Below are 24,630 nucleotides of genomic sequence, written 5' to 3'. Positions count from 1 at the left end.
TGGGGTTGGCCTGGAAATCGGGGCTTCATACCTCAGCAGCGTAAACATCTATCCAGCACATCCAGTGATTGGGGGGCTTACGGCCACAATGAGAGTGAGTAGAGCTGTTAAATCGAAGCTCTGATGTCAGGAGTTGTCGGAGACGATATGTGGGGCTCTGCCCCTTTGTCAGACAGCCTGTGCATAGGAAAACAGTCAGCCGGGGAGGAAGGTGGCAGGGGGTGGGACCAATTGTAACTACTGTATGTGCACCCACAGCATTGTATAATTCAGGTTTATTAAAATGTAGGTTTATTATGCACTGCTGGGGGTGCACATACAGTAGTTACAATTGGTCCCGCCCCCTGCCACCTTCCTCCCCAGCCAGCAATGTATACACGGGGCACAGGGGCAGAACCCCGCCCATCGCTAACATCAGAGCTTTTATTTGACAGCTCCACTCACTCTCATTGTGGCCGTACGGCTGTCGGCTTGCCCACCAATCCCTGGCTGTGCTGGATGGAAGTTTACACTTCTACATGTCCTGTTAGGCTGCACTTATTTGTTAACGATCTGATGCCGTCATTCTTCCCTTGGCTTCTGTATGCTGCTAATCAAGATTTTAAGATAAGCGTGCTATTTTTAATTAATTGGTGTCTTTGCAGTTAAACTAACTCCTGAACCTTGCACTCTGTACGTAACTCACTCCTGAACCTTGCACTCTGTACAACGCACTCCTGAACCTTGCACCCTGTACGTAATGCACTCCTGAACCTTGTACCCTGTACGTAATGCACTCCTGAATCTTGCATTCTGTACAGTGCAGTCCTGAACCTTGCACTCTGTACAGCGCTATCCTGAGCCTTGCACTTCATATGAAATGTACCCCTTAACATTGTGCTCTGTACAAAATGTGCTGGTGTTTCTCTCTCCAGTTCTGCCTCTGTACTGGTCCCTGCTCTGCTCTCCTGTTGTCTCCCCCTCTGAATGCCCGAATAAGGTAGGAAGGGGCAGAGCTTCGGGGGGTAGGGGGGCTGTGCATTGCAAAAGGAGTCCAAAGGTGTGGGGAGGCTGTGTGATGCAAAAGGAGTCCAAAGGTGTGTGGGGGGGGGGCTGTGTGATGCAAAAGAGGTTCATAGGTGTGTGTGCGTTTGGGGTGGGGGGTGCTGTGTAATGTTAAGGTGTCCGGAGGTGTGGGGGGGCTGTGTAATGAAAAGGGGTCCAGAGGTGTCGCTCCATCAAAATGCTATAATTAATATTAAAAAAGAATAGCGCGCAAATGCAAAAGAAATTACTACCAAATCTGAAGACAATCCATAAATAAAAATGGGGGTTTGGTCCCACCATATGGCCATATCGTGCTCAAGCCCACTACTGCGTCAAAGTACCCCATTATCAGTGGGTCCTACACTATCCATGAAAAAGAGATGAATCCAGCCTTTCTAACCCTTGGAGATAATACTCCTTGCTGGGAAAGCTGTGCAAATGCACTACAGGGGACACCTCCTATATCCACTTGATGGTGGACACTGATTGAGTACAGGTGTGTGTGGGGGGGTGGGGAGGGTTGCTCAACCTCGATAGTCTGGTCAGACCGAATACATAATAAACAGGCAAAAAAATTTTGGGGGAGCATGCCCATGTATTTCTAAGGCTGCTGCAGCTATGAACCAAAAGACATGTATATTAAAAAAGAATAGCGCGCAAATGCAAAAGAAATTACTACCAAATCTGAAGACAATCCATAAATAAAAATGGGGGTTTGGTCCCACCATATGGCCATATCGTGCTCAAGCCCACTACTGCGTCAAAGTACCCCATTATCAGTGGGTCCTACACTATCCATGAAAAAGAGATGAATCCAGCCTTTCTAACCCTTGGAGATAATACTCCTTGCTGGGAAAGCTGTGCAAATGCACTACAGGGGACTCCTCCTATATCCACTTGATGGTGGACACTGATTGAGTACAGGTGTGTGTGGGGGGGTGGGGAGGGTTGCTCAACCTCGATAGTCTGGTCAGACCGAATACATAATAAACAGGCAAAACATTTTTGGGGGAGCATACCCATGTATTTCTAAGGCTGCTGCAGCTATGAACCAAAAGACATGTATATTAAAAAAGAATAGCGCGCAAATGCAAAAGAAATTACTACCAAATCTGAAGACAATCCATAAATAAAAATGGGGGTTTGGTCCCACCATATGGCCATATCGTGCTCAAGCCCACTACTGCGTCAAAGTACCCCATTATCAGTGGGTCCTACACTATCCATGAAAAAGAGATGAATCCAGCCTTTCTAACCCTTGGAGATAATACTCCTTGCTGGGAAAGCTGTGCAAATGTACTACAGGGGACTCCTCCTATATCCACTTGATGGTGGACACTGATTGAGTACAGGTGTGTGTGGGGGGGTGGGGAGGGTTGCTCAACCTCGATAGTCTGGTCAGACCGAATACATAATAAACAGGCAAAAAATGTTTGGGGGAGCATACCCATGTATTTCTAAGGCTGCTGCAGCTATGAACCAAAAGACATGTATATTAAAAAAGAATAGCGCGCAAATGCAAAAGAAATTACTACCAAATCTGAAGACAATCCATAAATAAAAATGGGGGTTTGGTCCCACCATATGGCCATATCGTGCTCAAGCCCACTACTGCGTCAAAGTACCCCATTATCAGTGGGTCCTACACTATCCATGAAAAAGAGATGAATCCAGCCTTTCTAACCCTTGGAGATAATACTCCTTGCTGGGAAAGCTGTGCAAATGTACTACAGGGGACTCCTCCTATATCCACTTGATGGTGGACACTGATTGAGTACAGGTGTGTGTGGGGGGGTGGGGAGGGTTGCTCAACCTCGATAGTCTGGTCAGACCGAATACATAATAAACAGGCAAAACATTTTTGGGGGAGCATACCCATGTATTTCTAAGGCTGCTGTGTAATGAAAAGGGGTCCAGAGGTGTCGCTCCATCAAAATGCTATAATTAGTGTTAAACTCACCTTTAATCCAGCGCCGAACAAAGCACCCTGATCTTTACACCCCCCCAATGATATCGGAAGGGGGTGTTGTGGAATCAAATTTGCCTTCAGGCTGAAGCCCCTGGTCACCATGCTTTATTTTGTTGAGAAATTGCCTTGAAAAACACCCTCCCTAGCATTTCTGGCTATGGACATTTGAGTAAGGGCAGATGTAGCATTTATTTCCTGGAATCCTTCTGACAAACACACTCTCAAGCATGAATGCAGGAGAGTGTGCTTGAAGTTAATGACCTTTTGTATTTATATCCACAAAAAATGCTCCATTAATTTCTTCTTTTTTTTTTCATAATTTAGGGATGATCCTGTTTTTTCTTCGCTCTTAAGTAAAGACACATATGATGAGCTTAGACACTGGCATACAGATCGGCTACTTAGTGACGACTATGACAGGACAAGGAATGAACAACAGGGTAAGGAATGAATTGAACAAACTATAGAGAGTCATATTGATTTTATTACTGATTAGGTACACTAAATCACATAGTAACTCAATTTAAAGTAACACAAGTTAAAAAATAGGGTTTTATTTTAATTGAGCTAGAATTAGAAAACAAACCAACTCTGTGCACTTTCCATTAGCAGTTCCAGACTTTGGACATGCTGGACAGGCCCAAAAAACTCCTGCAAAGTACCTTAGGCGTGTCTAGAACGACTTTTACACCTCCTGTGTTCACCACCGTTTGACCTGCTCTGAGGAGAAAGCAGAGCTCCCAATCCTATGATTAAAAGTCAATCAGAACATTTCCTGCTTGAATGATCACTGACAGCAAATCACAGTGATCATTCTATATACCTTTTGCAAGGCTTGGTTCACACATACGCATGTGGGTGTAAATCACATGCGTTCCAGCACCTGCAGCCAAAACATGCCATTGCTTACAGAGACGCCGGGGTGTCATTAATTCTTAATGGCACCCCCACGCATCGGAAAACATGGTGCATTTTTCCATGCACAGAATCGAGTAGAACCAAATGGTGCCAAAGCACCATGCAGTTTCCCTGTGGCTGCAGTTTTAGAAAAGGGTCAGGGAATGTTTCCTGCATTTCCGCAGGTACAGCAGCCCATTCAAATGAATAGGCTGCTGTGCCCCTGCAATCGCGGTCGCACAGAAATGCATAAATGTGAACCTAAACATTAGTCTTTATAAAAATGACACACAGGTGCATCTCACAGAATTAGAATATCATCAAAAAGTTCATTTATTTCAGTAATTTAATTCAAAAAGTGAAACTCATATTTTATATAGTGATATATTTCAAGCATTTCTAATTTTGATGATAATGGCTTACAGCTCGTGAAAACCCAAAATTCAGTATCTCATAAAATTAGAATATTGCATAAGACCAATTAAAAAAAAATGATTTTTAATACAGAAAGGTTGACTTACTGAAAAGTATGTCCATGTGCAGTATAGTATGCACTCAGTACTTGGTTGGGGCTCATTTTGCATGAATTACTGCATCAATGCAGCATGGTGTGGAGGCGATCAACCTATGGCACTGCTGAGGTGGATTGGAAGCCCAGGTTTCCTTGATAGCATCAGCATTGTTGGATCTGGTGTCTCTCATCTTCCTCTTGACAATACCCAACAGATTCGGAATGGGGTTTAGGTCAGGCGAGTTTGCTGGCCAATCAAGCACAATGATACCATGATCATGATTGGTACTTTTGGCAGTGTGGGCAGGTGCCAAGTCCTGCTGGAAATTGAAATCAGCATCTCCATAAAGCTGGTCAGCAGAGGGTAGCATGAAGTGCTCTAGAATTTCCTGGTAGAGGGCTGCACTGACTTTGGACTTGATAAAACACAGTGGACCAACACCAGCAGATGACATGGCTCCCCAAATCATCACAAACTGTGGGAAATGTTGCATTCCATTTGGAAATCAAGGCCCCAGAGTCTGGAGAAAGAGTGGAGAGGCACAGAATCCAAGTTGCATGAGGTCCAGTGTGACATTCCCACAGTGCAAAATCTGGTGCAGCTCTGCCTAGAAATTAATCAGTTTCCAGGCTTTATTGTCAAAACTTAACTAAACAAGCTGAAGTTAGAAGCTTTTTAGCCAATCAGGTGCAAGAAAAAAAAAAAAAAAAGAAGGAAAGAATTTTTGCTTACACATTATTGGATGATGGAAATCAGCAGAGCTTCAGCACACTCACTAAGCTCTGGGGAAAATTAGTACAACTGTGCTTGAAAAGTGCACAGGCTATTTGCCTTTAGTATATCAACCCCTTTGTCTTTTTCCTACACAGTGTGCATAGAATACTTTATTGACCCCTGATTAACCCATATATGCTAATTTAGCCTCTTTTACATTATTTAGCACATTCAGATTGTAGTTGACCTATATAAGCCCTATTTAATTTGTTCATCCCCTGTTCCTTTCTTAACCCCTTGGTATTCATTTTATTAACCCCTTCCTTTACCTATCTATACAAACATTGACTTATTTTAATAGAACTTGTTTACTTTATTAATAGCCCTTAAAACTGTGTTATTTTGCCTATTGACCTTTGTTATTCACAAATTACCTAGATCTTACACAATCTGTTTAAAAAAAAAAACATTTGAAACATTTTTTTCATTGAATTTAAGTTTAGTTAATTGTTAGAAAATAATTTGATAATGGCAAAGTGTATGTACATGGCAAGGGTACGCCATTTTTGTGGAAAGCAGTAGTGGGGAGGAATGGCTGCCTAGGGACAATTCTGCAACACTAACAGAGAGATCCTCCAGCTCGGAGTTAGAAATCGGAGTTAGAAAATGAAGAAACAGTTCAGATGGCAAGGCCTAACAATCAGGCACAGTCATTTGGTGCTATATTTGCTAGTAGGGATGGGCTGATCACCCCCCCGGTTTGGCTCGCACCAAAACTCCCGAACAGAGGAAAAGTTCCAACCTGAGCCCAAACTCTAATAAAGTCTATGGGACCCGAACATGAAAAATCAAAATTCATCAAAAAAACATTTTAGATTGCCAGAAATACAATACCAGTGTCGGCAATACAAAAATGTTAAAAAAAAAAACCAAACAAACTGTGTGGGGGTCCCCTCCAATCTTTACCAGGCCCTATGGGTCTGGAATGGATTTTAAAGGAAACCCTATGAAAACAAAAAAAAAACGACATGGGGTACCTCCCAAAATCCATACCAGACCCTTATCCAAGCATTCAGGAAAGGGGGAGGGGGACAAGCGAGCAAACCCCCTCAAAAACATACCATCCCCATCCAAGTTATTATACCCTAATAAAACAACAAAAACCAGCTCAAGAACTGTTTTCTGTGTCTGAATGCAAGTTGAAGATCCTGTGTGCATGGCTGTGCAGCGATGGGGAACCCTGAAATTTGCAACTCCTACGGGGGTAGTGCTACACATGTATTAATTTTAAATTATTTGTTAAAAAGATTTGGAATAAAATAATGTAAAACACATATAAATTATTACCTTCAAGGGCTTAGTGCTGGTTCACACTTGTACGGATGCCCTGGTCGCATGTAATTCGGAGCGCACTGCTCCTTCATTACATGCGATCTCCTGTGCGGATGTGAGTTCAGCCATACACTTTGTATGGCTGAATTTGCAGCGCATCTGTAGCAAACTCGCACATGAGGCACTGCGATATGCGATCAAACTGGAGTTGTCGTTAGCATTTAATTGAAACCCCCTGCGTATCGCATATGGAAGTGTGAACTGCCAGATGTGCGGATGCGATGCAGGATCACGCTGCGTTCCCGCATCGCACAAATGTGAACCGAGTCTTAATGTTAAAATATACAGTCTATCTGTTTTATTTTCAACTGCTAAGAACTTTAAGGCTCGGTTCACATTTGTGCGATGCGGGAACGCTGCGAATATGCAGCGTGATCCCGCATCGCATCCGCACATCTGGCAGTTCACACTGCCATATGCGATACGCAGGGGGTGTCAATTAAATGTTAACGACACCCCCAGTTTGATCGCATATCGCAGTGCGATCTGCAAGTTTGCACAGAATCGGATCGCACAAGTGTGAACCACTGTGCGATCCGATTCTGAGGTGGCTCAAAAAATGCCTCATGTGCGAGTTTGCTACGGATGCGCTGCGAATTTAGCCATACAAACTGTATGGCTGAACTCGCATCCGCACAGGAGAACGCATGTAATGAAGGAGCAGTGCGCTCCGAATTACATGCGATCAGCGCATCCGCACAAGTGTGAACCGGCACTCAATTACAGAGGCACTATGAGGAAAAAAAAGTGTACACAAAATGTACAGAAACTTCAATTTTATAAATAGCTTCAAAATACTTTATCCCAGAAACATCATTTTAGTATTGCAGTAAATAGGACAAATAGCAGAATAAAAAAGCATAATTTTTCTTCACACTTAGGCCCCTTTCACACGGGCTGTCTGATCAGGTCAGCCTGCCAGTTTTTCAGGTGGACTTGATCGGACCTTGCACTCTCCCCTATGGAGTGGTGGATGTCAACAAACACTTGTCTGCTGACACCCATCGCTTGCTGATCCGATCCTGCCTGCAAACTTCAGACGGATGGTTGTCCTATTTTCAATCCGTCCGGCGGTCCATTTTCACTGTGTCCGTCTCCACTCTAGTCCGCCAAAAGGAGGCGCCTGTGTTAAAGGGGCCTAACACAACTTGTTTTCAAAATATTGCTGATCAAGGTGAACTAACCCTTTAAAAAAGAAAACTCAACAATTGATAATTCCCAGGTCAAGTCTCATCATAACCATTATACATGTCCAATAGGGATGAGCTTCGAGTTCGAGTCGCAGCTAAGTTCGACTCGAAGATCAGGTGTTCGTTTGTTCGTAGAACAACGAACAAACGGGGCGGCTCTTGGGAAATTCGCCCGCCATAATGCAATGCTTGTGATTGCCCAAAGCATGCACCTTGACCTGTATGCTTTGGCCAACCACAGCGCATTTGTCTGTGATTGGCCAAAGGCAGGGTGCCTTTAGCCAATCATGGCTTGGGCTAAGTCCACGCCCCACACTATATAAAGGCTGCTTAAACGGCAGCTGCGTGAAGGAGTGGAGATTAGGCAGGTAGTTAGTGGAGTGTGTAGTTTAATAATAGATCAGCCAGTGTAGTAGATATATATATTTATCAGGTATTTCAGGAGATAGGGGAATATATATATTTATCAGTTATTGCAGGATATACAAAGTATATATCAGATAGTTCAGTATATATATTTATTAGTTATTGTAGGCTATATATCCACCAGTGCAGTATATATATATATCAGCCAAGTCCAGCGTATATATCCGCCAGAGCAGTATATATATATATATATATATATATATAATCAGCCATTGCAGTGTAATGTAGGGCTGATTCTTATGTTACACAGTTTTTTCTGCAGTCAGTTTAGTGCTGTTATTGTAGTGGGGCCGCTGAAGTGTATTGTATACAACACGTCTGTGTCACCCCACTGATCCCCCTTTTTTTTCATTGACATATAGACGTTTTTTTCTTTTCAAATCATTTTTTTTTTTTTTTTTTTTAGCAGCATCAGGTTCTGTTGCTGCAATATTAGTACTCCCCCCTGTTTGTCGCAGGTGGTAGTGTGTCCTTCTTCGTCAGCAGTGATTTTTTTTTTTTTGCGCAGGAGCACTAATAATATCAAGGGCATAATTGCTGCTCCCCTTATGCATCTCAGGCATTATTCCTTCTGCTCCAAAAGTTGGTGTTTTTATATGGTGGTGAACCAGCACCAACAATATTAAGGGCATAATTGCTGTACCCCCTTGTGCATCTCAGGCGCCCTTCCTTCTGCTTCAGACGTGGGTGTTTTATTTGGTGGTGAACCAGCACCAATAATATTAGGGCCATAATTGTTGTACCCCCTTGTGCATCTCTGGCGCTCTTCCTTCTGCTCCAGACGTGGGTGTTTTTTTTTGGTGGTGAACCAGCACCAATAATATTAAGGGCATAATTGCTGTACCCCCTTGTGCATCTGAGGCGCTCTTCCTTCTGATCCAGATGTGGGTATTTTTGTTGTTGGCGCACCAGCACCAATAATATTAAGAGCATAATTGCTGTACCCCCTTGTGCATCTCAGGCGCTCTTCCTTCTGTTCCAGACGTGGGTGTTTTTTTTGGTGGTGAACCAGCACCAATAATATTAGGGCCATAATTGCTGTACCCCCTTGTGCATCTCAGGCACTCTGCCTTCTGCTCCAGATGTGGGTGTTTTTTTTGGTGGTGAACCAGCACCAATAATATTAGGGCCACAATTGCTGTACCCCCTTATGCATCTCAGGCGCTATTCCTTCTGGCTCAGCAGGGGTTTTCTTTTTTTTTGCTTTATAATTTTTTTCTTTATTAATAAAAAAAATATAATAAAATGGTTTATAGTGCACCAAGCACAAAAGTATTGCACCCAAGCACCATATTCCCTTTCCACACTCTAAACTAAAAAGTTATAAAAATCCCCCCCAAAAAATAAAACACAATAAAACAGTTTATAGTGCACCAAGCACAAAATTATTGCACCCAAGCATGATATTTCCATCACACATTCTATAATAATCAGTTATAAAAACCACCCCAAAATCCCCATCATGTCAGAAAGGCCAACAAGGAGAAGCAGATGCTCACAGGCCACTAAAAGGAGCAAGCAGCCTCTGTGTCCACAGTGAAAAGTGGTGGCCACGGACATGGTGTATCCTCTGCAGTCGGGGAACGCTTGTCCTTTTTTGCTGTGCTAGCCATCTTATTGAGCCACAACATGCAGAAGAGTTGGTGGGGTGGATAACTAAGTTGTCCTCATCCTCCTCGTCCTCTGTCACACAGGCTTATACTAGTTTGCCTTCCACCCCAGCTGCCAAAGTGGCCCGTTCCACAGGCTCCTTGTCTACAGCTACTCATTCTATAGCCTCACCACCATGCATGGAGGAGCCACCTGAAGTATTTGATCATAGTGTCAGTTGCATGTTGCTGGAGGATGGGCAGCAACTCAAATGCTCCGATGTTGGTTCCAAGATTGAAGAAGGGAATAACGTGAGCCTAGAGAGAGGGGGTGACAATGACGGACAAGAAACTAGCAGCCATGTTGCCACAGCTGCAGCATACTGCCAAGTTTGCTCTAGTGATGAGGAGGGAGGGGATGATGAGGTCACTGACTGTACTTGGGTGCCTGAGGGAATAGAGGAGGAAAGCGAGGAGGAGGTGGAACAACTCCAACAAGGCAGGATGTGCTCCAGGGGCCGCCTTAAGGGAAGCCACCCTATTAGAGATCGACCGATTATCAGCAACACCAATATATCGGGGGCCCATATGCACTTTCCCCGATATATCGGAATCAGCCTTTGGATTTACTGATATTGCCGATATTTCCGTGACGTCATCACGTATGTTGCGCCACGCACCTCCGGGACTGGGCAGCTCTTAGGCCGCCTCCCTCAGCCTCGTTACAGTGTCTTTTACCCGCCGCGGCCACACTGGAGTCTGCATGCTGCACAGGCGGTCGGTTGGGACAGTGAGTTCTTCTACATCTAGTGAGTGAACAGTGACCAACAGTCTGACACGTTCTGTATCTGTTCTGTGAGTGATAAGTGATAACAGTGACCAACAGTCTGAAACATGTTCTGTATCTATTCTGTAACACAGCCGTTGCGGCCACCCACCACCCACAGCTTCCCGATGCCAGTCAGCAACCCAGTCCCACACACCCACTGTGTACCAGCAAGCCAGCCAGCCAGCCACAGGCCCTGCCTGAGTCGTGACTCTTGAGTCCTGACTGTACAAGCTAGCCAGCCACAGGCCCTGGGCCTGTACATGCCAAGCCCACCACCACACAGGGTGCCAGCCACCAAAGGTTGATGACAGCTAGCCACCCGGGGCCAGCCAGCCACGAAAGCGTCCCAGCCAGCCATCAAAGCAGTGCCAGCCAGCCAACCAGTCACCAAAGGGTGCCAGCCAACCACCCCCCCCACCACAGGGTGCAAGCCAGCCACCCACCACAGGGTGCCAGCCACCCACTACAGGGTGCCAGCCAGCCACCCACTACAGGGTGCCAGCCAGACATCCACCCACCACAGGGTGCCAGCCAGCCACCCACCCACCCACCACCACAGGGTGCCAGCCAGCCACCCAGCACAGGGTGCCAGACAGCCATTCACCACAGAGTGCCAGCCAGCCACCCCCCCACCCACCGCAGGGTGCCTTCCAGACAGCCACCCACCACAGGGTGCCAGCCAGCCACCTGCCCACCACCACAGGGTGCCAGCCAGCCACCCACCCACCACCACCACAGGGTGCCAGCCAGCCACCCACCTACCACCACCACAGGGTGCCAGCCAGCCACCCACCCACCACAGGGTGCCAGCCAGCCAGGCAGCCACCCACCACAGGGTGCCAGCCACCCACCCACCCACCACAGGGTGCCAGCCAGCCAGCCACCCACTACAGGGTGTCAGCCAGCCACCACAGGGTGCCAGCCAGACATTTTGTTTACGCCTATATTAGTGTCTGACTCTTGTTTTAATGGAGATGGATGGAGATAGAAAAATTTAAAGTGTGGTCTGGGACTATTTCTCTTCTCCATCTCCAGGAAAATCAGCAACACTGTGCAACACTTGCAAAAACAATGTGAGCAGGGATCAATAACTGCAAAAAACAAAAATACGTGTAATCTTTGGGCCCATCTAAGAGTTCATCATGTTGAATTGTATAATGCAGCACAGAAAAAACAAAATGTATCACAAGGTGAATCATCCCTTTCACAGGCAACAATAACAGATATGTTTCAGAAAAAAACAGGTGGCTAAAAATCTGAACACAGAGATAATGGTCACTGATTAGCAGCCATTTACAATAGTGTCTGACTCTGGATTTAAGCGGTTGATGTCCATAATTGAGCCAAGGTACACAATGAAGAGTAACAAATTTTATTGAACTGAAATGCTGGATAAGATTCACCAAAAGGTCGTTGACAAAGTAAAGACTATGCTGCAACCAGGTAATGCTGGCAACTCACTCTCATTCACGACGGACTGCTGGTCAGGACAAACAGAATCACTAATGAGTCTTACATGCCACTTCATTGACAGCGGATGGACAAGGAGGCATGTGGTGTTGAATACAAAAGTGATGCAAGGATCCCACACTGGGGAGTACATTAGAGAAATGTTTCTAGGCATGTTAGAAGAATGGGGAATCACCAAAGAATGGGGAATCACCAATCACCAAGAGTGATGCTTGTGCTGCAAGACAGTCGAGCGAACATGGTTAAAGGTATGAGACTTGCTGAAGTGTCAGACCTCAGTTGCATTGCACACACCCTCCAACTTGTGGTAAATTATGGTCTGTCAAACCAGAAAGCTTTTTCTGGACATTATTACCATGCTGAAGAAGTGCGCAGGCCGTTTCCACCATTCTGTTCTTGCCAAGCAGCGACTGAGGTGCATTCGGGAAGACCTTGGCCTACCCAAAAACAACCTGATACAGACTCAACGCTACACATGTTACAAAGGATGCTGGTGCAGAAGCGAGCTCTCATTATATATTCTGGTGAATATGGACTTGGAGGACATTCTTGTACTACTGCAGATCAGTGGGACATAGTAGGCAACATTATAGAGATGCTCGTACCTGTGATGGTATTCACCATCACTGGAAGTGAAAAACAGATAATTAATGGTTTGAATTGCTTCAGATGGGACAGTCATATTTGTCAGCAATATCTCCATATAGAAATATGAAGATTTATTCCCATTGCCATGAAATCTGTAATTCGTAAATAATGTGGGTATTACATATCCCTCAATGTCAGACAGGTTTTCCCTATTGTTTGTGGATTGGGACAATGTGTATTCCAGCTTCAATGTGAGAGAGACACACAGACGGTCACTTGCAGGCTTGTCCTATTTGTGTATTGGGAGGGAATGTGGATTGTGCCCTCCCATTGTCTAATGTTAACGACCTCACATTGTTCTGTCCAGATGGCTAGATAATTAGTTTAGGTTAGGGGGAGGGATTGTGTACACTGTATGGGAATGACTGAGTGTAAAACCCTGTTTCTATTGGATTGTGACTGCCACGTCCAGTTTTCTACAAGGTCCACCTGGGCGGTAACCTTGTGGGGGAAAACTGTATAAAAGTCTGTTTCTTGTTCAATAAAGATATAGTTCACCTCAATCTAGAGTCCTGTCTCTTATTGGGGGAATATGCTACAAGGGATTGCTATGGTCTTCCATACTCCCTTGGATAATTACTAAGCTCTTGTAAGGTAATTCTAGCGAAGGAGTGGCACCTGTATGGACTCTTTCAGTTTATATGCAGTCAGGCAGATCCTTGCACTGCATAGAAAAGATAAATCTGAGAGAATTCTAACAACGAGGGGTGTATTGTGTGTATCCAGCCTTAGAATCTCTTACAGGCTACTACTGCCACTAAACAAGCTACACATTCCTAAGGGATTAAAAACAGCCTTAGCTTTGGTGTGTAAGGGTACATTTACACTGGTACAGAGCCAAAGTCGCGCAATTTGCAGTGCGACTTGGATACACCTTTTTATGCAATGTTTGATCTGATATTGCAGTCTCTGGCTAGAGGACGTGTCAAGCTGGTGCAGGCACATTTATTGTTAGAGTCACTACAGCCTTAAGTCGCACAGGACCAGAGAAGGTCGCATGACAAGTCACACCAGTAGAACAAAACTTAAGTGGTGGGACCCCTAGTGTTTGGGCTACTACCCATCCCGGGACGAACTAGATGCATTACTATCTGCAACTCTAGTTGATACATTTTTGTTAAGTACAAAAATCTCTGTACAACAGCTACATATATATATATTAACCTGTATTTAATGGTTGTTTGTCCAGTCCTTTAGGGGTCTGATTGCCTTCACCAGGGAGAATACCTCAAAAGGTTATGTCCAGCCCTTCATAGGAAGAGGCTGAGGTAATTGATCTCCAGACCTGTGCTCGTTAAGATCTCACATGCTAGAAAACTTGGATTCCCACCTGGGTGGAAAGGTAACAGCTGCTACTAAGGTGATGTATACACCCACCTTAGACTTCCATTATTTGGAACAACCTGGGTTCTCCTCCGGGGGAAGAAGGTTTAGTATCTAGAGTCCTCTGCTGGTTATTTTTTAATGGAAATCACCAAGAATTTGACTTTTTGCCTGGTTTGACGGCGTCTTACAAATTCACAATGCGGAAGCTCATTGGTGTCTTTGAACTGTTTTGTGGTCGACCATCAAAAACATGAAACTTTGGTTGTCTGTCTTTTTGTCTGTTTAGTTTGGCTATATGGTACCTTTTCTTACTAAAAATGCTCCACATGAGAAATTGGAGGTGTCTGCGGTTAACCTATTACACCTTTTTCTTCAGCAAATTAGAAATGCACTACATTGTTGGTAGCAACATTTCTGTTGGTTACTTGGTGGTAACCTGACTGCTAAGTCAGAAATGCACAAGGGCCCCAGAGTCAGTTCTATTATAACTGCACTGGTGCTAACCAAAGGAGCAACTTTAAAGTGATTGTTAGTAACCTCGGCTACACAGCTGTACCAGGTTACTATTCAGAAATACGCAACCTTATGTTTGGTAGTGGCATTTCTAAGTATCATTTCGGACAGTACACAAACTCTGAAATTGTATTGGTAACATTTCAGTTACATGGCTATATCATGTGACCATTCAGAAATGCACAGCATAAACATACAATATTGTGCATTTTGTTGTAGCTTTTGTTCCTGCCTAGTACATGCCTATACCATGTTACCATGCAAAACGTGCACCATCAAAGATGGATAGTCAAGCTGTACCTTGTTGCTATTCTGATAGATGCAACATTGTTGTTAGCAGTGCTTTGGCACCATATGACTATACCTGGTGGCCAAGTATAAACGCACAACATGGACCTGGCTAGTGTCTTTGGTACCCTGTTGTCTATCGAAGATCCACGACATGGAAGTATAGTGGTTTTCTGACATATAACTATACCTTGTTGTTCATCAGAAATGAGAAAACTTAAAAGTTTGTATCCTTTCTGATATGTTTGTTATATGAAGGTACCTGGTCAGGTATCAGCAATACACATCATGGGAGTTGGCGTCCCTTCTGTCCTTATATGGACTTATTGCTGATCGTGCTACATTTTTTGGAAATACACAGCAGGCATGTCCTTGTGTCTTTCTGGTTAAGGTTTTTACATTTGGCTGCGCTTCTGTATACTCAATAAGGCAGACGCTTGGGTCTTCCTATTTTATAACCCGTGGTTATTACACTTCTAAATACACAACTAAAAAGTTAATGTTGTGTCTTGCCGGGTCTAGTTTATCTAGCGGCACTTCAGAAATACGCATGTCTGTCTAAATCTTTTTTTCTGGGCTGGTGCGTTAGTAACGCACAGTCAGTAGTCTTCTATACGTGTGATATTCTCTATACATATATCACCTTTGTTACAGACCTTATATACCCAGGGAAATGGAAGGGCCAGAAGCTCTGGCTGCAGAAGCATCAGATGCCACAAGACACAGTCCTTTTTATTAGGTTATACCTGGTAAGGTCATAAGACCCTAAATGAGGGTTAAATTATCTTCCTCTGCCCTTTTGGAACTCTGTGCATAGGAGATTGTCACTTCAGCCAGAAGTGTAGGGGACATGGTAGTCTAAAGAGTCGGTATCAGAACCTGTCTGACCCGTATACCTTACACTGTAGGTTTACATTTGGGGATGTATCCCTTCTGGGTACCCTACGGTATTGAAAGGGCTCAGCTCCTTTCCGCTTAATTGCGGACATATCTATAAGGAGTTAGTCTATAGGGCCAGACACCAGGGAGAATACCTGATCTCTACAATAAGGCCAAAATATTTATTTACCTAGCTCCTGTCTGCTTATTGTGGACAGATCTATAAGGTTGAACAGATCCGCGATACGGCCACCTGGTCCAGACATAGCACGGTCCTGAAGCATTACCGTGTAGAAGTACTGTCTCAACAAGACCTAGCCTTTGGCCGGAAGGTCTTACAGGCAGTGGTCCCACCCTAAAGTAGGTCTATGGGTAATCTATTATCCTCTCATGTTGAGCCATCCTGGAAGGCGAGGAGAGAAAAATTACCGTTAGTTTACCGGTAACGGTCTTTCTGACGAGCCTTCCAGGATGGCCGGCCTATTCCCTCCCTGTTAAAAGGGTAGGGTATCAATGGACAAAATATAGGTGGTAAGTACCTATAGAATTTTTGGAACACTTCCCTCGGAAATGGTTGTGGAAGATACTTTTTTACAACTGAGGGGCAGAGTTAATTGGTTGTGTTTCCTGTGGGGAGGAGCCTATCATCTCATGTTGGGCCGTCCTGGAAGGCTCGTCAGAAAGACTGTTACCAGTAAACTACAGTATGCAATGGTATGCAATGGGTGTATCTCACTGTAACATATGCGGACAGGGCCGCAATCAACTTTTTTTGCCCCTAAATGTTTTTTTTTTTATTGCAATGCGCAATACAACAGCATGCAATGGGTGTATCTCACTGTAACGTATGAATGAAAAGCTGATAAATAATTGCCCCCTTAATTGGTGCTTGTTGAATAGCAGATTTGAAATGCAGTGTCTGTCTAAACGCTCACAGTAAAATATGAAGGAAAAAGGTTTTTTTCTTTTTTAAATGCAGATTAAACAGACACATATGCACTCAGCTTGCAGTAAATGGCCGCTACACACCGCACGCCTAACGGGTTGGATACTGTTGTTCTATTCCGCTATTGAATAAAAAAAATAAAAAAAAAACCCCATTTGAATGAAAAACTGAAAGATTAATTTTTTTTCCCTAAATTCTGAAAAATAATTATTTTCCCCTTACATTGGTACTTTTTGAAGAGCAGGTTAGAAAAGCAGTGTCTGTCTAAAGACTGTATGTCAAAGTTAAATATGAAGGACATTTTTTTTTAAATGCAGATTTAGCAGACACATATGCACTGAGCTTGCATTAAATGTGCAGCACCGCACGCCTAACAGACTGATAAAAGTTTTTTTTTCTCCTCCTCACTGGGCTCAGGTCAGGGCAGAAAGATCGTGCACTGCACCCCCACACAATGCAATCAATGTAGATCGCTGTCTATGCTTTCCCTCAAAACAATCTCCAGCCTGACCCTACATCAATGTATGATTAAAGCAGATTGTTCCTATCTATCCTTTCCCTAAAAGCAATCTCCAGCCTGACCCTACAGTAATCTCCTATCTCTCCCTCCGGGCAAAAAGATTGTGTGCTGCACCCCACACAATCAAATCAATGTAGATCGCTGTATGATTAAAGCAAATTGTTCCTATGCTTTCCCTAAAAGCAATCTCCAGCCTGACCCTACAGTAAACTCCTATCTCTCCCTCAGCAGCAGCAGTCAGGAACCTCTCCCTAGTATAGTTATAGCAGAGTGATGCGTGGCGCTGTGTGACTCCAGCTTATATAGACTCTGGGTCACATGCTGCACTGGCCAATCACAGCCATGCCATTAGTAGGCATGGCTGTGATGGCTTCTAGGACACACTAGTTAAGCGCTTGCTGATTGGCTGCCTTGCACCTGGTGAAAGCACACCATTAAAACCCAAAAGTCCAGGATGAACCCGAACAATACAGTCGGGGTTCGCTCAACCCTATCAACGACCTCTGCCCCACACCTGTGGCAGTTTTGGAGGACCAGGGTGAGAAGGGAGAGGAGGTTACTGTCCTCCCTCCCCAACAGTCAGTCAGAGTGGAGGAAACTGTCTTCCCTCCCCAGCCAGGATCTGTGCATCTGGGAGACAGTACCGGAGAAAGGTTGTCCTAACCGCCAGATGGGGGTAAGGAAGATGGAGTAGCTAACTCCCCTTCCCAGAAGCAGTTGGTGCTCCAGAATGATGACCCCAACCCAGCAGAAGAGCTGGCAACAGAGCAGAGTGGGGTTGGCCTCTGCCCTCAACATACAAAAGATGGAGTTCCTGTGATAGTGGATGGAACTACAGTCTTCACTTTTATACCCCAGGGATGCTGGACAGTTGGCCCAGATCCCCAACAGCCTGACGAAGTGAGCCCCACCACCCTGTCTTCTCTCCAGCGGCTGAAAGGACTCCCAGGAGAAGGGCCTGTCCACCTTATCCCCAGCGGTGGGTATGTTCTGCGAGAGAGGCAGAGGTTGGCTGGGTGAGTAATGCGGTTTTCTGGACAATTTGTTTGGGGTACTGGGTGCGTGCAGACATTGGGAGAGCCAGTGGAACACAGCATACCTTAGAGAGGTTGGAAAGTTCCTCTCTCAGCCTACTAGGCTCCTCTTATGTCTAAGTCACCCTGTGTCTCTTAGGGACACAGGGTGCCCAAGAAGCCCAGTCTGGCCTGCCCAAACTAGACTTTCACAGACTGATCGGTTATGAGAGCTCCATGCGCCTTGCCAGGACAAACTTTCAAACTATGTGGAAATTTGTCAAGGAAGCTGCCATGATGGATTGACTCTTTGGTAAATGTTACCCGACTAACTCAGGCACAGACTGATTGGAGGTCTGGTACCTGGTTCGTCTACCTTTGGGGGGAAGATATGTGACGGTATTCACCGTCACTGGAAGTGAAAAACAGATAATTAATGGTTTGAATTGCTTCAGATGGGACGGTCATATTTGTCAGCAATATCTCCATATAGAAATATGAAGATTTATTCCCATGGCCATGAAATCTGTAATTCTTAAATAATGTGTGTATTACATATCCCTCAATGTCAGACAGGTTTTCCCTATTGTTTGTGGATTGGGATAATGTGTATTCCAGGTTCAATGTGAGAGAGACACACAGACCGTCACTGGCAGCCTTGTCCTATTGTTTGTGTATTGGGAGGGAATGTGGATTGTGCTGTCCCATTGTCTAATGTTAACGACCTCACATTGTTCTTTCCAGATGGCTAGATAATTAGTTTAGGTTAGGGGGGGAGGGATTCTGTACACTGTATGGGAATGACTGAGTGTAAAACCCTGTTTCTATTGGATTGTGAATGTCACGTCCAGTTCTCCACAAGGCCCACCTGGGCGGAAACCTTGTGGGGGAAAAACTGTATAAAAGTATGTTTCTTGCTCAGTAAAGAGTTAGTTCACCCTCATTCTAGAGTCCTGTCTCTCATTGGGGGAATCGGCTACAAGGGATTGCTATGTCCTCCATACTCCCTTGGATAATCACTAAGCTCTTGTAAGAGCTTGTGTAGAGCTTGTTTTGCTGCACTCTCTGGGGAAAGAGAGGTTCACCCACGGGAACCTGGAGCGTTTTGCATAACTGCTAGAAAAAAATAGATATAGTAGACTCTGGATTGGAGTCAGTGCCAGTGGACTACTGCTGCAGTAGAATGCCACTCACTGCTGCAATAATTTTAAATCACTACTGCAGTAGTGCAGTAATGATTTAATATTATTGTAGTGAGTGAGTGCCCTACTGCAGTGGTAGTCCACTGACTACAGTCCAATCCACTGTGTAGCTGTTGCCTTGCTTTTTTTCTATCAGTATTGCACTGACTGCACTGGTTGCACAGAGTGCCATACTGTGCAGAGGTAGTCCTCCATTGACTCCAGTCCAATCCACTGTGACATGTGTAGCTGTTGCCTTTCTCTTTTTCTAGCAGTATTGCACTGACTGCAGTAGTTGCAGTGAGTGCCATACTCAGGTAGTCCTCCACTGACTCCAGTCCAATCCACTGTGACATGTGTAGCTGTTGCCTTGCTTTTTTTTTTTTCTAGCAGTATTGCACTGAATGCAGTAGTTGCAGTGAGTGGCATACTGCAGAGTGCGGAGGTAGTCCTCCACTGACTCCAGTCCAATCCACTGTGACGTGTAGCTGTTGCCTTGCTTTTTTTTTGTAGCAGTATTGCACTGACTGCAGTAGTTGCAGTGAGTGGCATACTGCAGAGGTAGTCCTCCACTGACTCCAGTCCAATCCACTGTGTATGCGTATGTGTATTTATTGTGTAGCTGTTGTTGTTGTTGCCTAGCTTTTTTCTAGCAGTTGTGCACTGACTGCACTGCAGTAGTTGCAGTGAGTGGCATACTGCAGAGGTAGTCCTCCACTGACTCCAGTCCAATCCACTGTGACATGTAACTGTTGCTTTGCTTGTTTTCTAGCAGTTTTGAACAGACTTCACACTGCAGTAGTTGCAGTGAGTGCCTTACTGCAGAGGTAATCCTCCACTGACTCAATTCCAATCCAGTGTGTATGTGTATTTATTGTGTAGCTGTTGTTGTTGCCTACTGCAGCACTTTACTATGCATTAATGCACAGATGATGTGAAATGCAAATGTTCCTGCAGGTGCAGTTTTCTTATCAGTTTTCATGCAGTTAGGAGTGAAAAATGTTAATAAATAAAGATTAACATGTTTATTAAGAAATTTGTGTTGAAATTTGTGTTTTTTGTTTTTTTTTGCAAACTTTTACATAAAATATCGGTATCGGCAACGAAAAAACGATATTGGTCAATCACTACACCCTATTGCATCACACCACAGAGCTCCACAGGTGCAGGGCACTGCTAACTTCCCGCTGACTTCCAAAAGTTCATTGGTGTGGGCTTTTTTCAACACATATGCAGTAGACCGCAGCATTGCTATTTGCAATCTCTGTCTGAAGCGGATCCAGCGTGGCCAAAACACCAGCCGCTTGGGCACCGCATGCTTAACAAGACATATGACGATCTGCCATGCAGTCCGTTGGCAACAGCAGCTAAAAGACCAACATCAGAAAAAAAAAGCATACTTCACCTTGCTCCTCATCTGAGATTTCTACCCCTACTATACCTCATGTCTTCTCAAAAACCTGCACTGAGAGGGAAGATGGTATAGCAATGAGTGCCACAGATACTTGCACACAATCTGCTAGCAGTACACCACCTGTTGATTTGACCAGCAGGCAAATTTCGCTACCCCAGTTGCTGAACTGTAAAAATAAATGCTGTCCCAGCCATCCACATGCTCAGCGTCTAAATGCTAGCCTGGCCAAATTGCCAGCAGTACAACTGCTGGAATGTGCTGTACCACAGTGGCAGATTCCAAGAAGACATTTATTTTCACGCAAGGCCATTCTATCTCTTTACCATCATGTGGAAGGTAGTGTTTTGGCCTCCTTGGACAGAGCAGTCAGCAGGAAGGCTCAGGGATGTTAAATTTCTTTCACGGCGCACTGGCTAACTCTGCTGGCAGCTAGAAAGGATGATGAATCTGTCCTGCTATCAAACTCCTATCAAGCTCCTGATGCTGATGTAACTGATTGAATTTTCTAGGGGTCTGCCATCCCTTGAAGACTGCATATACTGCCTATCCTATGCCTCAATCTTCATAATGCTAGCTTCCGACAATGTTTTTGGTTTAGGGCACCACCAACGCCCATGGCCTAACTTTTTTTCACTTGTATGACAGGTGCATGCAATTTCAAATTTGTATGGAATTTTTAACAGCAGGGCCCGTTACTTTGCCCAGCAAGAGTAACTGCGAGGGGTTGCGGTGTTCAGGCACCACCAACAACCAAGGCCCAATTTTTCTGCACCTGTATGGCAAGTACATGCAATTTCAAATTTGTATGGAATTTTTAACAGCAGGGATCGTTCCTGCGCCCAGCAAGAATAACTGCGAGGGGTTGCGGTGTTCAGGCACCACCAACACCCAAGGCCCAATTTTTCTGCACATGTATGACAAGTACATGCAATTTCAAATGCGTATGGAATTTTTAACAGCAGGGCTCATTCCTGTGCCCTGCGTTTTTTTTTTTTTTTTTTTATAATTTTGGTGTAGCAGATCCAAATCCATACCAGACCCGAAGGGACAGGGGGGGGGGACCCAAAGCCATTTTTTTTCTTTTTTTTATCTATATTGCAGGGAGCCGATAATACATTACAGCTGCGCGCAAGTTTAAATGACATTTTTTCCTTTAGAAATGTCAGTATTGCTGTAGCAAGATCTATACATCGCACAAATGCGCCACTTTGCAGGCACATTAAGGGGACCCCCAGGCACGATATTTAAGCTACTTTTTCATTTTTATTGTTTCACTTTAGGCATCATTAAAATCACTGCTCCTTTAAAAATGATTGTTTTTTAAAAAAATGTTGCCATTGGTACATGTCCCCCAGGTCAGTACCTGGACCCCCATACACTTTTTTTGGGCAATAACTTGCATTTAAGCCTTTAAAATGAGGACTTTTGATTTTTGATGTTCGAGTCCCATTGACTTCAATGGATTTCGATTGTTCGAACAAATGTATCCCCCGTTCCCGGTGTTCTGGTGCAAACCAAACAGGGGGGTGTTTGGCTCATCACTAATGACCACTATATCCCTGCTGGTAGCTCATCATTTCCTCTACCTTCTTGGTTTCTTATCTATCAGTTTCCTACCTGTTATCTAGATTTCCACCACAGTTACTTTCATTGCTTGGGCTATTGTGCAGGCAATTCCTTGGGCTCCTGGTTGACTGACATTAATCAGGGACTGGAAATCCAAGGATTATCCATCCATGCTTCCATTTATTGAGATTCTGCAGTGTCATCTGAGTTGGTATTGCAAGTAGGGATGTGATGTTTTTTTACTGTATTTTCTGCTCCCTACTCCTTCATGTGTTTTGTCAGTTCTTGCCTATCAGGCCTCTACATAAGCATCTATGCAGCGGAACTATGACCCAAGTCTTGGTTAAATTTAGTTCACTTTTTCTTTGTATATCCATTTTTTCTGTTTGTATCTTTTTTGTTATACTCAAAATATGTTTCACAGAAAAAGAAAACGAAAAACTAAGGTAGCCACCATATTTAAGCAACCACATATTACATTTTTGTTTTTACTGCTTTAATTACTCCTTTTTCAAACAAAATTCCTAGTTCTCCTTATAGCAGGACAGCCGTGGTCAAAAGTTTTTAAAAATTATCCAGTATTTAATTTTCACAAAGTCTGCTGCTTCAGTGTTTTTAGATATTTTTGTCAGATGTTACTATGGCACACTGAAGTATAATTACAAGCATTTCATAAGTGTCAAAGGCTTTTATTGACAATTACATTATGTCAATAGTCAATATTTATCAATGTTGACCCTTCTTTTTCAAGACCTCAGAAATTCACCCTGGCATGCTGTCAATCAACGTCTGGGCTACATCCTGACTGATGGCAGCCCATTCTTGCATAATCAATGCTTGGAGTTTGTCAGAATTTGTGGGTTTTTTTTTTTTTTTTTGTTCACCTGTTTTTTGAGGATTGACCACAAGTTCTCAGTGGGATTAAGGTATGGAGATTTTCCAGGCCATGAACCCAAAATGTTGATGTTTTGTTCCCCAAGCCTCTTCGTTATCACTTTGCCTTATGGCAAGGTGCTCCATTGTGCTGGAAAAGGCATTGTCCATCACCAAGCTGTTCTTGGATGGTTGGGAGACGTTGCTCTCAGAGGATATTTTTGTACCACTCTTTATTCGCGGATGTGTTCTTAACCAAAATTTTCAGTGAGCCCACTCCCTTGGCTGAGAAGCAACCCCACACATGAATGGTCTCAGGATGCTTTTCTGTTGGCATGACACAGGACTGATGGTAGCGCTCACCTTTTCTTTTCCGGACAAGGTTTTTTTCCAGATGCTCAAAACAATCAGAAAGGGGATTCATCAGAGAAAATTACTTTAACCCATTCCTCATCAGTACAATCCCTGTACCTTTTGCAGAATATCAGTCTGTCCCTGATGTTTTGCCTGGAGAGAAGTAGCTTCTTTGCTGCTCTTCTTGACACCAGGCCATCCTCCAAAACTCTTCACCTCACTGTTCATGTAGATGCACTCACACCTGCCTGCTGCCATTCCTGCGCAAGCTGTGCACTGGTGGTGCCCAATTCCATGGGTGAATCATCTAGGAGACAGTCTTGGAATTCCCAAACATAGAATAAGCTAAAAAAAGAAAAAAAAACCTCTTGATTTTAGTGGTTTATTTTCAACATTACCAATATAAAAAGAGGTATGAATGACACAACCAAAATTAATTACTTGAAGACTAGGCTTTCTGGCACTTTTTGTTTACAGGTTTACATCAGTATTTTTTGCTAGAAAATTACTTATAACCCCCAAACACTATATATTTTTTTTTTTTTAGCAGAGACCCTACCTAGAGAATAAAATGGAGATCGTTGCTATTTTTTATGTCACATGGTGCAGCGGTTTTGCACAAACTCAATTTTTGGGGAGAAAATACACTGTAAAGAAAAAAAAAAAAACACAATAATTAACCCAACTTCTTTGTATAATGTCAAAGATGATGTTACGCTGAATAAATAGATACCTAACATTTCACGCTTTAAATTTGCACACGCTTATGAAATGATAATAAATACTGATTTAAAAATCTTCATAGGCGACGCTTTAAATACCTGTTTAGAGTTACAGAGGAGGACTAGCACTAGAATTATTGTTCTTGCTTAACCACTTAAGCCCCGGAGGATTTGGCTGCTAAAAGACCAGGGGGTTTTTTGCGATTTTTTACTGTGTGAATTTAACGGACAATTGCGCAGGTCGTGCGATGATGTACCTAAACAAATTTGACGTCCTTTTTTTCCCACCGGTGAGCAGCTGGGGTGGGGGTAATGTCCCCTCCTGCTGCTTTGGAAACGGTTCCAGCAAATCATGAGCCCCTCAGACCAGTTT

The 24,630-nt window shown here is 44.0% G+C and overlaps 1 protein-coding gene across 1 annotated transcript in view; it reads left to right on the top strand.

The window, feature by feature from the left end:
• LOC309545028 (putative ATP-dependent RNA helicase DDX60) overlaps positions 1-24,630 on the top strand; it is a 496,323-nt gene that overhangs the window by 162,400 nt on the left and 309,293 nt on the right. Inside the window, exon 12 of the mRNA XM_082244135.1 lies at positions 3,320-3,435. Coding sequence (XP_082100261.1) covers positions 3,320-3,435 — 116 coding nt within the window. The remainder of the gene's footprint in view (positions 1-3,319; positions 3,436-24,630) is intronic.

This window comes from Pelophylax lessonae (genome assembly GCF_965119305.1).
Source record: "Pelophylax lessonae genome assembly, chromosome: 1".
Classification (NCBI taxonomy): domain Eukaryota; kingdom Metazoa; phylum Chordata; class Amphibia; order Anura; family Ranidae; genus Pelophylax; species Pelophylax lessonae.
This window is presented reverse-complemented; position numbering and strand designations above follow the sequence as displayed.